Here is a 13,655-nt window from a genome sequence, read left to right as displayed (position 1 = left end):
TGCTGATGTAGGGAGAGGGCCAGAGGGAGGCTCCACCCCAGCCGGGCTGAGCCAGGGAACCTGGGACAAAGGTCGGGTGGCTGATTCCAGGTAGTGTTTTGGAGCTGGGCAGTCAATGGCTGGGCGGAAATATATGCCCAAGAGCCACCATGAACTCCCAGGGGCCTCCAGGCAGGGGCCCTCCATCCCGTGAGTAGGGTGGGGAGGATGGTGGGGTTGCCACAGTCGGGGAACCAAGGGCCCGCCTCTGGGGGCCCTGAAAGCTGCCTGCGGGACCTGGGATCTGGAGAGCTGCCCGCTGGCGCCGAGGATGGGCACCCATCCAATCTTGGCTGGGGAAGGGGGCTGCAGAGGGGCGGGTGAGGGGTGGCAGGGATGCAGCCCCACCCTGGCCAGTGCCTCATCTCCTGCGTCCGCATAGGCACCAAGTCTTTCAATATGATGTTCCTGATGGGCGACAACTCGGAGCTACTGGCTGAGATTAAGGCAGGCAACAGCCTGAAGCTGACGCCGCAGAGCAAGGGGCTGATCACAGTGTTCTCAGGCAGCGGGCAGCCGGCCTTCCAGATAGGCAGACCTAGCAGGAGCCTGCGACCCGGCTTCCCTGGCCTTAGGCCACCGGGCGCTCAGCCCCACTGCTTCTCCCTGCAGCCCGATTCGCCGCTGCCATCTGTGTCACCTGCACTGTCACCAGTCTGGAGCCCCACACCGCCAGCTGTGGGGTTTCAGCCGCTGCTCAATGGAAGCTTGCTTCCTGTGCCACCCACTACTCCTGAGCCGGGGGTGCAGCTGGACGTGGAGGCGCTCATCCCCAGGCACGATGAGCAGGGTCGGCCCATGCCCGAGTGGAAGTGCCAGGTGATGGTGGGCAAGATGCAGCTGAAGATGTAGGAGGAGGAGGAGCAGAGGCAGAAGGTGGTGGGGTGGGGTGCCCAGGGAGCCCTGGGGTCTGCATCTGGATGCACAGCCCATCCCCCACACCAGCCCCAACACCAACCTCGGGACCTCCTATTTTCTTTCTTTCTTTCTTTTTCTTTTTCTTTTTTTTTCTTGAGACAGAGTCTTGCTCTCTCGCCCAGGCTGGAGTGCAGTGGCGCGATCTCCGCTCACTGCAACCTTTGCCTCCTGGGTTCAAATGATTCTCCTGCCTCAGCCTCCCAGGTAGCTGAGATTACAGGCGCATGCCACCACGCCCAGCTAATTTTTTTGTATTTTTATTAGAGACGGGGTTTCACCATGTTTGGCCAGGGCTGGGATTACAGGCATGAGCCACCGTGCCTGGCCATTTTCTTTAGGGAAAGCAGGGTGGCATGACCCCGTTTGGGGCTTGTCCCAGTCTCCACACACACCCCCAGCAGCTTGTCCTTGGAAGTGAGACAGCAGCCTTTCTCAGACTCTCCTTCACCTGCCTAGCACCTGGGATCTGGTTAAAAGGCCTGTTTGGATTCAGGAGGTCTGGGCGGGGCTGAGGCTCTGCATTTCTAGCCAGCTCCTGGGTGAGGCTGCTGATGACGCTGGTCCAAGGACCACACTGAATAGCCAAGAGGGCTCTGGTCTCAGTCTTAGGGACCTGGGCTCGATTGCTGCGCTGCCGCCTTCCAGCTGCAGATACTGAGCCTCATCCAACCTCAGTTTCCTTCTCTGTAAGGTGGGCTGATCAGCACCAGCTGGCAGGATGAGTTGCCTTCCATTCATCCAACAACTAATCCCCGAATGCCATTTATTTTTATTTTTTATTTATTTTTTTGAGACAGGGTCTCACTCTGTCACTGAGGCTGGAGTACAGTGGTGTGATCTTGACTCACTGCTACTTCCGCCTCCTGGGTTCAAGTGATTCTCCCGCCTCAGCCTCCCGAGTAGCTGGGACTACAGATGCCCGCCAACCACACCCGGCTAATTTTTGTATTCTTAGTAGAGATGGGGTTTCACCATGTTGGCCAGGCTGGTCTCGAACTCCTGGCCTCAAGTGATCCGCCCGCCTCGGCCTCCCAAAGTGCTGGGATTACAGGCGTGAGCCACCACGCCTGGCCCCCGAGTGCCATTTATGTGCTCCACACACTTGTAGCCTCTGGGGATTCATGGTTAACATATCAAGGCCTGCTCTAAGGTGGCTGCGGACATGTGTGCAAGTCACCAAGCACACAAAATGGGGCAGTGTGAGAGAGTGGGTGGCAGTGGAGAGAAGTACCTGGGCTGATGCAACACAGCCAGCTGCAATGGGGAACGCAGGGGACTGGGGCAGCCCTAACGGGCCACCTTATATGTGTGCTGGGGGGTGTGTTAGGGAAGGAGGAGGTGATGTCTAAGGTGACACTTGGAAGATGAGTGAGGGGTGGCCAGGAGGAGAGGGGGCTGAAGAGCCGCAGGTGGGACAGGGCAGTCTGGAAGTGAGAGTGGATGTGGCCCTGACTGTCCTGGAGGAAGGGGGTCGCTGAGCTGGAGAGACCTCAGTGGGGGCCAGGTTACCAAGACCTGGACAGAGACCCAGAAGAGAACGGACTTTCTCCTGGAGCACTGGGGAGCCGGGTGCGGGGAGTGTTAAGCAGGGAAGAGGCTGCTTCCTATTTGTATGTGGGGAGTGGATCCCATAGGGTCAAGATGAATCAGGGACCTCTGTGGAGGCGATGGCAGGCCCAGGGGGGGAAACTGGACATCAGAGGTGGAGAAAAGTGAGCAAATGAGAATATTACGGCGCCCAGCTGTCCAGCAGGACAGAGGGAGGGGAAGGGTGGGCAGCTCAGTGGAAGCTGCAGCTGCAGCCTCTTTAAGAGCGGAGTGGCCTCTCATTCTGCACAGAAAACATTGACCACAGGGAGCGGAAGGCTTGGGCCACAGGGGAGCTGGAGAAGGCGTCATGAGTCTGGGAAGAGAGGCCTCACAATAGCCGCCCTCGGATGGGTTGGGGAGGGCCACCGCGCTTCTCAGCTTCAACGTCTTTCGCAAGTTCCTTGGGTGGTGTAATGAGCGAACAAGCCAGGCATGGAGACCCAGTCTGCTGGCCTGTTCTTGCCGCCGCACCAGCGACCAGCGACCGGCCGTGCCCCCCGCCAGCGGCCAGAGTGGACACTGCCCAGAGCCTGGAGCAGCGGCTCAGGCCGAAGCCTCACCCCAGCGTCACCCCTGCCAGCCAGACGCGGTCCCTCCCTGCAGATGTAGCCCCGCGGAGCCATTACACCACCCAGGACATGCAAAAGGTTCCCGGCGCCAGGTCGGAAGCTGGGCCAGAGGGAGACGCGCCTCCCTCCCCTCTCTTGTCTTCCCCGCCTTAGCTGATGGCGGCCAGCTCGTGCTGCTACCCCCGCGAGGGCTGGAGGTACTCCCGCGGGCACAACGCCATCCTCTGGCCCTTTGGCGAGCTCATGACCGAGGCCGACATCCTCCGCATGGAGCAGCAATCGAGAACCTGCTGGCAATCCTGTGCCTCAGGCGGGCCCACGGTGTCCGGGGGCTCCCAGTCGGCCAGCGGGCCGTGGGCGGCGGCGGCGCTGGGCTGGCCAGAGCCGGCCGCCACGTAGTCCTCCTCCAGGATGGGCTCACGGCCCGGGGCGCAGAAGCTGGAGGCGCGCCTGGAGCAACTGGAGCTGGAGCTGAGCAGCTGCTGCCCATCTCGGCCGCCCTGTGGAGGCCGCACTTCACCCTCGACCCGCGCCGAATGCATGGCCGCGCCGCCAGCCTGCCCGCCTGGTGCAGCAAGATCTCCACGCTGCTCAAGAGCATGGCCACGCTGCTGGCCGCGCTGGGCGGCCGGCCTGCGCACCTGGCGGAGCTGCTGACCGCTGACACGGGCCAGTCGCTGGCGCCGCCGCCCGAGGCGCCCTGGCTGCGGAGGCCGCTATGCCTGGGCCGCTCGCACTCGCTCAACTGGTGCCGCGAGGCTGTGGCGCGCGAGATCCTCGAGTGCGGCGTCTCCATGCAGCATCTCCGCGCCACCTACGAGCTGCGCGCACTGGACGCGGCGCCCCCGAGCTGTCCGCGGCGCCCCCGAGCTGTCCGCGGCGCCCCCGAGCTGTCCGCGCTGCAAGCCCCCGCAGTCCGCTGGCGCCCCCGGGCCGCGAGCCCATCCTGGAGAAGGACTACGTGGCTGTCGGCTCTGGCCAGCCCAGCGCCGCCGCCGCCCACGGCCCGCTGGCCGACTGGGAGCCCCCGGACACCCTGGGCCCGCCTGAGGCACAGGATTGCCAGGCGGCGCTGCCTGAGCCCGAGCAGCTGGCGCGCCGGCCGCCCCTCTGCACGGAACTGTGCGGCGTCCAGAACTACCTCGACCTGTGCAAGGAGCGCATCGTTTACCTCTTTCTGGAGCACTGGCGCCGCTGGGCCTTCCGCGGACCAGGCCGCCGCGCCCAGGCGCGTCTAGGCAGACTGCTGCCTCGCGTGACGGCCGCCTGTGCTGGCCGGAGCTGGAGGCCACGGACTCCCCCCGGCTGCCGGCGAGCAAGGGCGAGGCTCACAGCCCCGACGAGCGGCTGCGGCAGCTGCTGAGGCAGCGGCAGGCGGTGGGCAAGCTGCTGGACCACTGGCGGAGCCTGCTGCGGCGCGTGCCGGCAAGCCCGGGCCTGGCGCACTGCGTGTACTGGCCCCAGCACTTCCTGTGGCCCCTAGACTGCGGGGCACCCCCGCGCTACGAAAGCCTCACGCTGGACCTCTTCATGCTCGGCTACTTCCAGCTACTGGAGATGGGCCTGAGCCGCGAGGAGCGTAAGTTCCACCACCTACTGTGCTACAAGCTGTTCCACCGGCTGGGCAGCTACCCGTGGGAGCGCATCCGCCTCTTCCACCGCGTGGTGCTGGAGGAGGTGGAGGCCGGCAGTGCGGCTGGAGCGACGGCTTCGAGGACCTCAGGCACAGGTTCTTCGGAAAAGGCCTGGAGGCTGAGCCCGCCCCCGAAGAACAGGCGAAGAAAAAGGAAGAGAAGGGGAAAGAACAGGAGCGGACGGAAGAGGCCGCTCTGGTTCAGAAGGGGGACCCGCCCGCGGGGCAGCGTCAGGCTCTGGCCCCTGCGCCACAGCCGCCGCCCCCGCCCGCCGCGCCCCCCTCGCCCGCCGCGCCCCCCTCGCCCGCCGCGCCCCCCTCGCCCGCCGCGCCCCCCTCGCCCGCCGCGCCCCCCTCGCCCGCCGCGCCCCCCTCGCCCGCCGCGCCCCCCTCGCCCGCCGCGCCCCCCTCGCCCGCCGCGTCCCCCTCGCCCGCCGCGCCTCCCCCGACCTCAGACTCTCCGGGTTCCGAAGCCCCCGCCGAAGACCCCTTGGAACTGGTGTCTGAGATGGGCGAATTCAGCAACGAGGACATCTGCCGCTACATCGACCGCAGCTTCTCCTTCTGGAAGGAGAAGGAGGCAGAGCTGTTTGACATCTGAGCAGCGGAATTCGGAATTCGCAGTTGACCGTGGAGCGTCTTAACGTGGGCCTGGACGCCTGTCTGACGCCCTCCAGAGGCGTGAAGCAGCGGGAAGAACCCAGGAGTGTGGCCTTGAGCAGCCTGGAGGGCCCAGGACCAGGCTGCCTCAGCCTCTGAGGTCTCATGGTGAGCAGGCTGTGGGGCGTTGGTAGGATAGGCAGGGCAGGCACAGAACAAACCAGGTGTCCCCCTCTCGCCCCGTGGCCTTGCTGAGCTCTGTGTGGAGCCAGGCAGCAGAAGAAGCCCCTCTGAGTGAGGGGCTGCGGCTCCTCCTTGGGGCAGTGTGGCCTGCTCTCTGGTTTTCCACTGGAGTTCACAGCTACCTCCTTGGCTGAGGTCAGGGGAGCCACGTGTGCAGTGTTCGGTGTGAAGTGTGCCGTGTACAGACCCTTTCTCCTCTGTAACATTCAGGAAATACAACTCTTTGCTGTAAACTGCCTATGTTGGACACCACACCTGCCCCTGATGTCATTGCAGCCCCACGATTGTAGAGCACGTATCCAGTCTATTGGGAAGAGGGCAACCATGGGCTGAAGGTTCTTCGCAGGGGAGCCAGAGTCAGCCTGAGTCTCCCTGAGCCAAGAGGCTGGGTGGGGGCTCGCACCTGCGTCTGCCCAGAGGTCTTGGACCTGTGGCCATTGGCCACCTGCCCCTGTGGGGAATCAGGCTCAGGACCTCTGGGTCCCAGCTACTTCTTCTCTGCTTCTGTCTCACTCAGCTCTGATCTCTCTGGTGCCTCCTGTAGGACACAAGGGTCTGGGTTACTAGGGGAAAGGAGGCCAGCTCTGAGGGGGTGTGACCAGGCACCTCCATCCACTTGTCTCACAGAAATGCATCAAAAGGGTCACTTCCTGTGACCCTGACTCCTTGAGGTCCCCAGGTTGAGGGTGCCCCCTATCTCCCAGCCCCTGCAGGCCCTGAAGCTTTGTGGTTGTGTTTCAGGAGGAGGAGGAGGAGGCCTGGCTGGCCAGCATGCCCGCCTGGAGGCGGGACCTCCTGCGGAAGAAGCTGGAAGAAGAGAGGTGAGCTGGCGGTCAGGCAGAGGCTGGCCTGGCAGGGTGTCTTGACTGCGCCCCTGAGGCGGAGGTACCAAGTGACACTGTCTGTTTTTCCTTCCAGGGAGCAGAAGCGGTGAGTGCAGGGCTGGCCCCAACCTGCCACCCTTACCCCCACCCAAGTCACAGAGGGTCGTCCCTTCATCCAGGCCAACTTAAGTGCACCCTCCTGTCTCTTGGCCCTTGTAGCACAGCCTCCTTCCTCCCTGTAATATCCCAGACTGCTGTCCCCCAGAATCTCTCTTTCATGCTCTGAGAACTTTGTTCCCGGTTACTCAGTCCCTGCCTCCTATTAACCTGGCCTTTTCTACCCTTCAGTGAACCTAACCCCAGTATCAATCACCTTGATTGTCTGGCCCTTAGAACGTGTTTTCTGCCCCTAGTAATTTCACCCAGCCCAGTGCTGTCCGATAGAAATATAATGAGAGCCACAGATGTGATTTAAAATTTTCTAGTAGCCACAGTGAAAATGTAGAAGGATATAGGTGAGCTTAGTTTTAGTACTATTTGACACAAAATATCAAAAATATTATTTTGACACATAATTATGAAAATTATTAATGAGATATTTTATACTCCTCTTGTAAAAGTAAGTCTTTGGCCAGGCATGGTGGCTTACACATGTAATCCCAGCACTTTGAGAGGCCAAGGCAGGGGGACCACTTGAGTCCAGAAGTTTGAGACCAGCCTGGGCAATGCAGTGAGACCTCATTCTGAAAAAAAAAAAAAAAAAAAAAAAAAAGTGGGGTTTCACTCTTGTCACCCAATCTGGAGTGCAGTGGCGATCTGGGATCATGCAACCTCTGCCTCCTGGGTTGAAGTGATTCTCCTGCCTCAGCCTCCCAAGTAGCTGGGATTACAAGCATGTGCCACCACACTCAGCTAATTTTGTATTTTTAGTAGACATGGGGTTTCACCATGTTGGCCAAACTGGTCTCAAACTCCTGACCTGAAGTGATCCACCCGCCTCGGCCTCCCAAAGTTCTGGGATTATAGGCATGAGCCACCAAGCCTGGTCTTTATTTATTTATTTATTTATTTATTTTTTGAGACAGAGTTTTGCTCTTGTTGCCCAGGCTGGAGTGCTATGGCACAATCTTGGCTCACTGCAACCTCTACCTCCTGGGTTCAAGTGATTCTTCTGCCTCAGCTCCCAGGTAGTTGGGATTACAGGCGCCTGCCACCACGCCTGGCTAATTTTTGTATTTTTAGTAGAGGCCGGGTTTTGCCGTGTTGGTCAGGCTGGTCTTGAACTCCTGATCTCAGGTGATCCACCCGCCTCAGCCTCCCCAGGTGCTGGGATTACAGGCGTGAGCCTTCGCACCAGGCGTGCAAAATTTTTTTTTTTTTAGTTAGCTGCACGGGGCTGGGCGCAGTGGCTCATACCTGTAATCCCAGCACTTTGGGAGGCTGAAGCGGGTGGATGACCTGAGGTCAGGAGTTCAAGACCAGCCTGGCCAACATGGTGAAACTCCATCTCTACTAAAAATGTAAAAATTAGGTGGGCGTGATGGCGCATGCCTGTAATCCCAGCTACTCGGGAGGCTGAGGCAGGAGAATCACTTGAATCTGGGAGGCAGAGGTTGCAGTGAGCCAGGATCACGCCATTTTGTACTCCAGCCTGGGCAAGAGAGTGAGACTCCATTTCAAAAAAAAATTAGCTGGGTGGGCCAGGCTCGGTGGCTCACACCTGTAATCCCAGGACTTTGGGAGGCTGAGGCAGAATGATCACCTGAGGTCGGGAGTTCAAGACCAGCCTGACCAACATGGTGAAACCCCGTCTCTACTAAAAATACAAAAATTAGCTGGGCATGGTGGTGCGCTCCTATAATCCCAGCTACTCAGAAGGCTAAGGCAGGAAAATCCCTTGAACCTGGGAGGCAGAGGTTGCAGTGAGCCGAGATCGTGCCACTGCACTCCAGCCTGAGTGACAGAGCGAGACTCCGTCTCAATAAAAAATAAAAAAATAAAAAAATTAGCTGGGCGTAGTGGCACACAGCCGTGGTTCCAGCTACTCGGGAGGCTGAGGTGGGAGGATTACCTGAGCCCAGGAGGTCGAGGCTGCAGCGAGCCATGCTCTCACCACTGTGCTCCACCCTGGCAACAGAGCGAGACCCTGCCTCAAATAATAATAAAACTTAGTCTTGAGATCTTATTGCTCTTATTGCCTGACTAAGGAGGTTCTGGGTAGGGAGTTCATTTTAGATCTGCTTTTTTTGTTTGTTTTTGTTCTTATCGAAAACTACCTTTGCAATCTCATGTTTCTCTTGGGCCCTCTTTAGTGGCCTAACTTCTTCAAACCATGATTTTCTTGTAGTTCGTCAAGGTGGCTTTGGAGACAAGTCTGGCAACTGTGGAGACCCAGAACCCATCTTTGCCTTGAGAATGCAGAGCTGAAAGAGGAGATGGGAGAAGAAATGTCTGATGGATGGGAGACTGAGGAAGACAAGGAGAAGGGCAAGGTGATGGTTGAGACTGTGGTTGCCAAAGAGGGTCTGAGCGAGAGTAGTCTTCAGGCTGAGTTCAGAAAGCTCCAGGGAAAACTGAAGAATGCCCACAATGTCATCAACCTCCTCAAGAACAACTTGTGCTGAGTAGCAAAGAAGGGAATAGTAAACTTACTCCGGAGCTCCTTGTGCATCTGACCAGCACCATCGACAGAATAAACACAGAACTGGTTGGTTCTCCTGGGAAGTGCCAACACCAAGAGGAGGGGAATGTGACTGTGAGGCCTTGTCCCAGACCCCAGAACCTTGACCTTGGGGCTACCTTCACAGTGGATGCCCACCAAGTCAATGTGAGCTTAGATGGAATGAAAAACAATTGGAGAAGGGCTCGAAATGTCAGTGTTTACTTTAAAACGTTCTCCCATGTGAATCAGGAGGTACCAAGAGAAGGGTCTCTTTGTACCACAAACAATAGTAATAATATTCTGCCTACATTCAGCCTTTAGAAAGCCTTTTACAACATAAATATTTCTTCAGTACTTAATTTTTCAGATAACACACTAGGCATTGGCACGGGGCAATAAAACCAGTGGCTGCCCTTGAGATACTTAATATGGTAAGGAAAGATGGCACATAAACAGGTAATTTTAACAGGAGGGGGTAACTGCTGTAACACAGAGATGCATCAGGTTATGAGGCAGCCCAGACAAGTGGTATGTAATGACATCCCTTCCTTATCAGTGCCATTTTTTTTTTTTTTTTGTCACAGCTCATCACAGGTGTCTGTTCCTGGACCTCAGATAGATTATTGGGTTCCTGTTTAGGGAAGGAGCCATGCTGAAGATTCAGTAAAATGGAGAATACAGGGGATTCTGAGAGAATCAATGGGACAGAATGTGAGGGGAGATGAGTGGAGGGTTCCACCCCTTCTCTTTTTGACCGCTGAGAAAACATTTCCTGAGAGCTCCTCTGTAGACTTGATTGGCGCTGTGCTGTGTGCTGTGGATACAGATATGAAGAAAACATTATCCCAGCACTCCAGGAGCTCCATCTGGAAAGCAAGTCACTGCCAAATGGCATGAGAAGTGCTGTGACAGACTTGAGTAAAGTCAACAGGTTTCAGAAGGGGCAGTGGTCGTCACTGCATGGGGGTGACCTCGGACTGTCCTGATCCCTGTCTTGGCCCCTTTCACAGTTGGATAACCAGTCCCAGCCTCGTGACCCTGGGCCTCAATCAGCGTTTAGCCCACCAGGGTCCACCCAGCACCTGCGCTCCCAGCTGTCACAGTGCAAACAACGCTATCAAGATCTTCAGGAGAAGCTGCTGCTATCAGAAGCCACTGTCTTTGCTCAGGCTAACGAGCTGGAGAAATACAGAGTTATACTTAGTAGGTAACTATGACTTATTAGGAAAGAACTAGCCTGTACATCTTATAAGTTCTGTGTGTTCTCTACCGACATGACATGGTTATTGAGCACATGAAGTGTGGCTAGTGCAACTTGGACAGTTGGTTTTATTTAATTTTAGTTAATTTAGTATAAAGTGGCCATATGTGGCTACTAACTACCTTATTGGACAGTACAGGTGTAGGTGTCTTGGGACTCTAAATGAGTTCAGCTCCATTCAACATTTATTGAACCCTTGCTGATAAAGCACTAGCCAGCTTCAATGGGGCTGCTAGAGATGAGAGTGCACAATCCCAGACTTACAGATACCTTGTCCCAGCTAAGGCCTAGGTTATGTGAAGGGGAGATTATCAATGGCAAATGCAGGCTCCTCCTGTGGAAAGAAATTCTGCTTCCTGAAGCTGGTGGTCTCTTCTCCCACCAGTTCAAAGAAACTTCTCTCACACTGTGGATCTGCCCTCCCTGCCCCAAAAGGTTAGGGTATGTGCCATTGAGGCTGAGGGCATATGTGGGAAATGCAGACATTCTCTAACACCTGCTGTCTCTTCCCAAGCAGGTGAATCCTTGGTGAAGCAGGACAGCAAACAGGTCCAGGTGGACCTCCAGGACCTGGGCTATGAGACTTGTGGCCGAAGCAAGAATGAGGCTGAACGGGAGGAAACCACCAGTCCCGGTAAGAGCACAGGGTGTGGGGCTCCCCTTCCCTCCCTGGAGTCAGCTGTCACATTTGGGTGCTGTTGGCCAATTCCACACCTGACAAGTAGTGGGGAAGAGGAGGACAGGAGGTTAATAGGAGAACTCTTACCCAAGATGAGGCTGAGTATAAGTTTGAATTTCTACAATTAGTTTGTGGCACACTGCTAATAATAATAATAATAATAATAATAATATAAAGTTCTATACAACTGATTATTATAGAAATACTAAGGCCTACTTAGAGACCATATGAGGTTTTGGAAACATGCAAACCATAAGTTTTGCAAAACAAAAAATAATTTTGTTTTGCATTATAAAAGGACTACAACTATAGGGCCACCCACCACATTGGAAACCAGAAGAGAAGAAAAACACAGTCTCTCTCATTCTTGAGGAAGTATAGTGTGGCAGTTCAGAGAAACGATGCTGGGGCCAGACTGGTTGGTTCAAATCCCAATTTGTAAACTTTCCAGTGTCCCAGTTTCTTCAAATGTTAAAATAGTGATAAAGGAACTACCTACCCCATCAGGTACTAATGTCAATTAATTGAGTAAATTCTTATAAAATGCTTTAGAACTGTGCCTGGCATCAGGTAAAATGCTGTGGATTAGTTGTGATTCTGACTACCACTGCCCTAATACACTGATGTTAACATGCTGATATATTTAGTCGAAGTCTTATTTTCCTTTGCCTATTTTTCACACAGTTGTAACCCAATAAACTTTTAAATTATACTAAAAAGTAGAGTGCATTAAACTTGCAGCATGCAGAAATAGCTTGCCCTACATTCTTGTGGCTATCCTAACTGGATAAGGCCATGTTAATGTCTTAAGAAACATCAGTGTGTGTGGAATGAACACAGGACGTTGGAGGATTTGAATTGTGGCTCTGCCATGTGCTGGTTTGAGTGATCTAGAACAAGCTAGTTTACCACCTCTCTTTAAGTTTTGGTTTCCCCAGTCAGTAAAATAGAAAGTGGTGAAACCTAACTTGTAGGTATAAGGAGGATAAGAAATACTGTATTTGAATGCCTGGCACAGTGTCAGGGTTGAATAAAGTACTACTTCACCTTATTCCCTAGTAATTATTGTCCTCATGACCAAACCTGGCTCTTCTCAAAGGCAGTGGCCACAACAGCACATCCAACTTTTATTTAGGAAGACATCTTTGTCTTTTGTCAGAGTGTGAGGAGCACAACAGCCCCAAGGAAATGGTCCTGATGGAGGGGCTGTGCTCTGAGCAGGGGTGCCGGGGCTCAACGCTGGCTAGTTCCTCAGAGAGGAAGCCCTTGGAGAACCAGCTAGGGAAGCAGGAAGAGTTCTGCATATATGGAAAGTCAGAAAACATCTCAGTCCTATGAAAGGACATCAAAGATCTGAAGGCCTAGCTGCAGAATGCCAACAAGGTCACTCAAAACCTCAAGATCTGGGTCTGGTCCCTCTTGGTTACAAGTGATTATTTGTCTAGTCTGGAAAGACCCTGGAAGCTGAGAGCTGTTGGCACCCTGGAGGGGTCTTCACCTCACAGTGTCACTGATGAGGATGAGGTGTGGCTGTCTGATGGCACTGGGGCTTTCTACTCTCCAGGACTTCAGGCCAAAAAGGACCTGGAGAGTCTCATCAAGAGAGTATCCCAGCTGGAGGCCCAGCTCCCAAAAAATCAACTAGAAGTGAAGCTGGCTGAGGAGGTAAGATCAGTCTCGTGGCCTTGGTAAGGATGGCACTGTTTGGGCATTTTCTGGATTGAAAATGTGTAAGTTTGTGCTTGGTGTAGGGTAGCTCAGGCAGTTGGAAGAAAGAACATGTCTGGGTATTCACAAGGACACTGATTTAAATGGTAGATATAGGTCTGCAGAAAAGACAGGTAGACAAGCAGGAGGACATAGTATGATGTCCCAGTATCTGGGAGATACCAGGTCTCAGGGAATTCCTCTCAGGGATATATTAGTAAAGTAATAGTATATATGGTATAGTATAGTATAGTAGTAATACTGGAATCAGATTGCCTAGCTCTGATGCTTACTACCCAACCTTCTTAACCTTTCTGAGCCTTTGTCCTTATCTATTAAATGAGATGATAAGAGAACTCATCTCAAAGGGTGGATATTAGGTTTAAATGAATTAATACAAGTGCTGGCCAGGCGTGGTGGCTCATGCCTGTAATCCCAGCACTTTGGGAGGCCAAGGCGGGCAGAACACCTGAGGTCAGGAGTCCGAGACCAGGCTACCCAACATGGTGAAACCCTGTCTCTACTAAAAATACAAAAATTAGCTGGGCATGGTGGTGCATGCCTGTAATCCCAGCTACTCAGGAGGCTAAAGCAGGGGAACCGCTTGAACCTAGGAAGTGGAGGTTGCAGTGAGCTGAGATGGCACCACTGTACTCCAGCCTGGGTGACAGAGCAAGACTCTCTCAAAAAAAAAAAAAAAAAAAAAAAAAAAAAAAAAATTAGTACAAGTGCCTAGAATAGTGCCTAGCATATATTAAGCACTCAATGCTATTTGCCATAGTTATAAGTGTTATTGACACTTTGTGTCGAAAACACAGACATTCATCTTGGTATGTGTTCTGGTTACCTATTGCTAAGTAATAACCACTCTAAAACTTAATGACTTCAAACAATACTTTATTATGCTTCATGGTTCTGTGGTTTGACTGG

At 54.4% G+C, this 13,655-nt stretch overlaps 1 protein-coding gene and 1 long non-coding RNA gene across 3 annotated transcripts; both read left to right on the top strand.

The window, feature by feature from the left end:
* Positions 1-5,213: 5,213 nt before the first annotated feature.
* Positions 5,214-8,809, top strand: LOC134738123 (uncharacterized). Of its 2 annotated transcripts, none has more exons than XR_010123667.1 (3): positions 5,214-5,517; positions 6,334-6,413; positions 8,764-8,809. It is a non-coding gene; the product is annotated as an uncharacterized LOC134738123 (long non-coding RNA). The 2 variants fall into 2 exon arrangements; XR_010123666.1 differs by lacking the exon at positions 8,764-8,809 and adding an exon at positions 6,511-6,965.
* A 42-nt stretch (positions 8,810-8,851) lies between these two features.
* Positions 8,852-12,426, top strand: LOC134738187 (myomegalin-like). The gene is made up of 5 exons (XM_063652122.1): positions 8,852-8,903; positions 8,969-9,243; positions 10,089-10,281; positions 10,857-10,973; positions 12,178-12,426. Exons 1-5 carry the CDS (start codon positions 8,852-8,854, stop codon positions 12,354-12,356), a joined length of 816 nt encoding a protein of 271 aa, XP_063508192.1. The 3' UTR covers positions 12,357-12,426.
* Positions 12,427-13,655: the final 1,229 nt, after the last annotated feature.

Source organism: Pongo pygmaeus, chromosome 15 (genome assembly GCF_028885625.2).
Source record: "Pongo pygmaeus isolate AG05252 chromosome 15, NHGRI_mPonPyg2-v2.0_pri, whole genome shotgun sequence".
Taxonomy (NCBI): Eukaryota; Metazoa; Chordata; class Mammalia; order Primates; family Hominidae; genus Pongo; species Pongo pygmaeus.
This window is presented reverse-complemented; position numbering and strand designations above follow the sequence as displayed.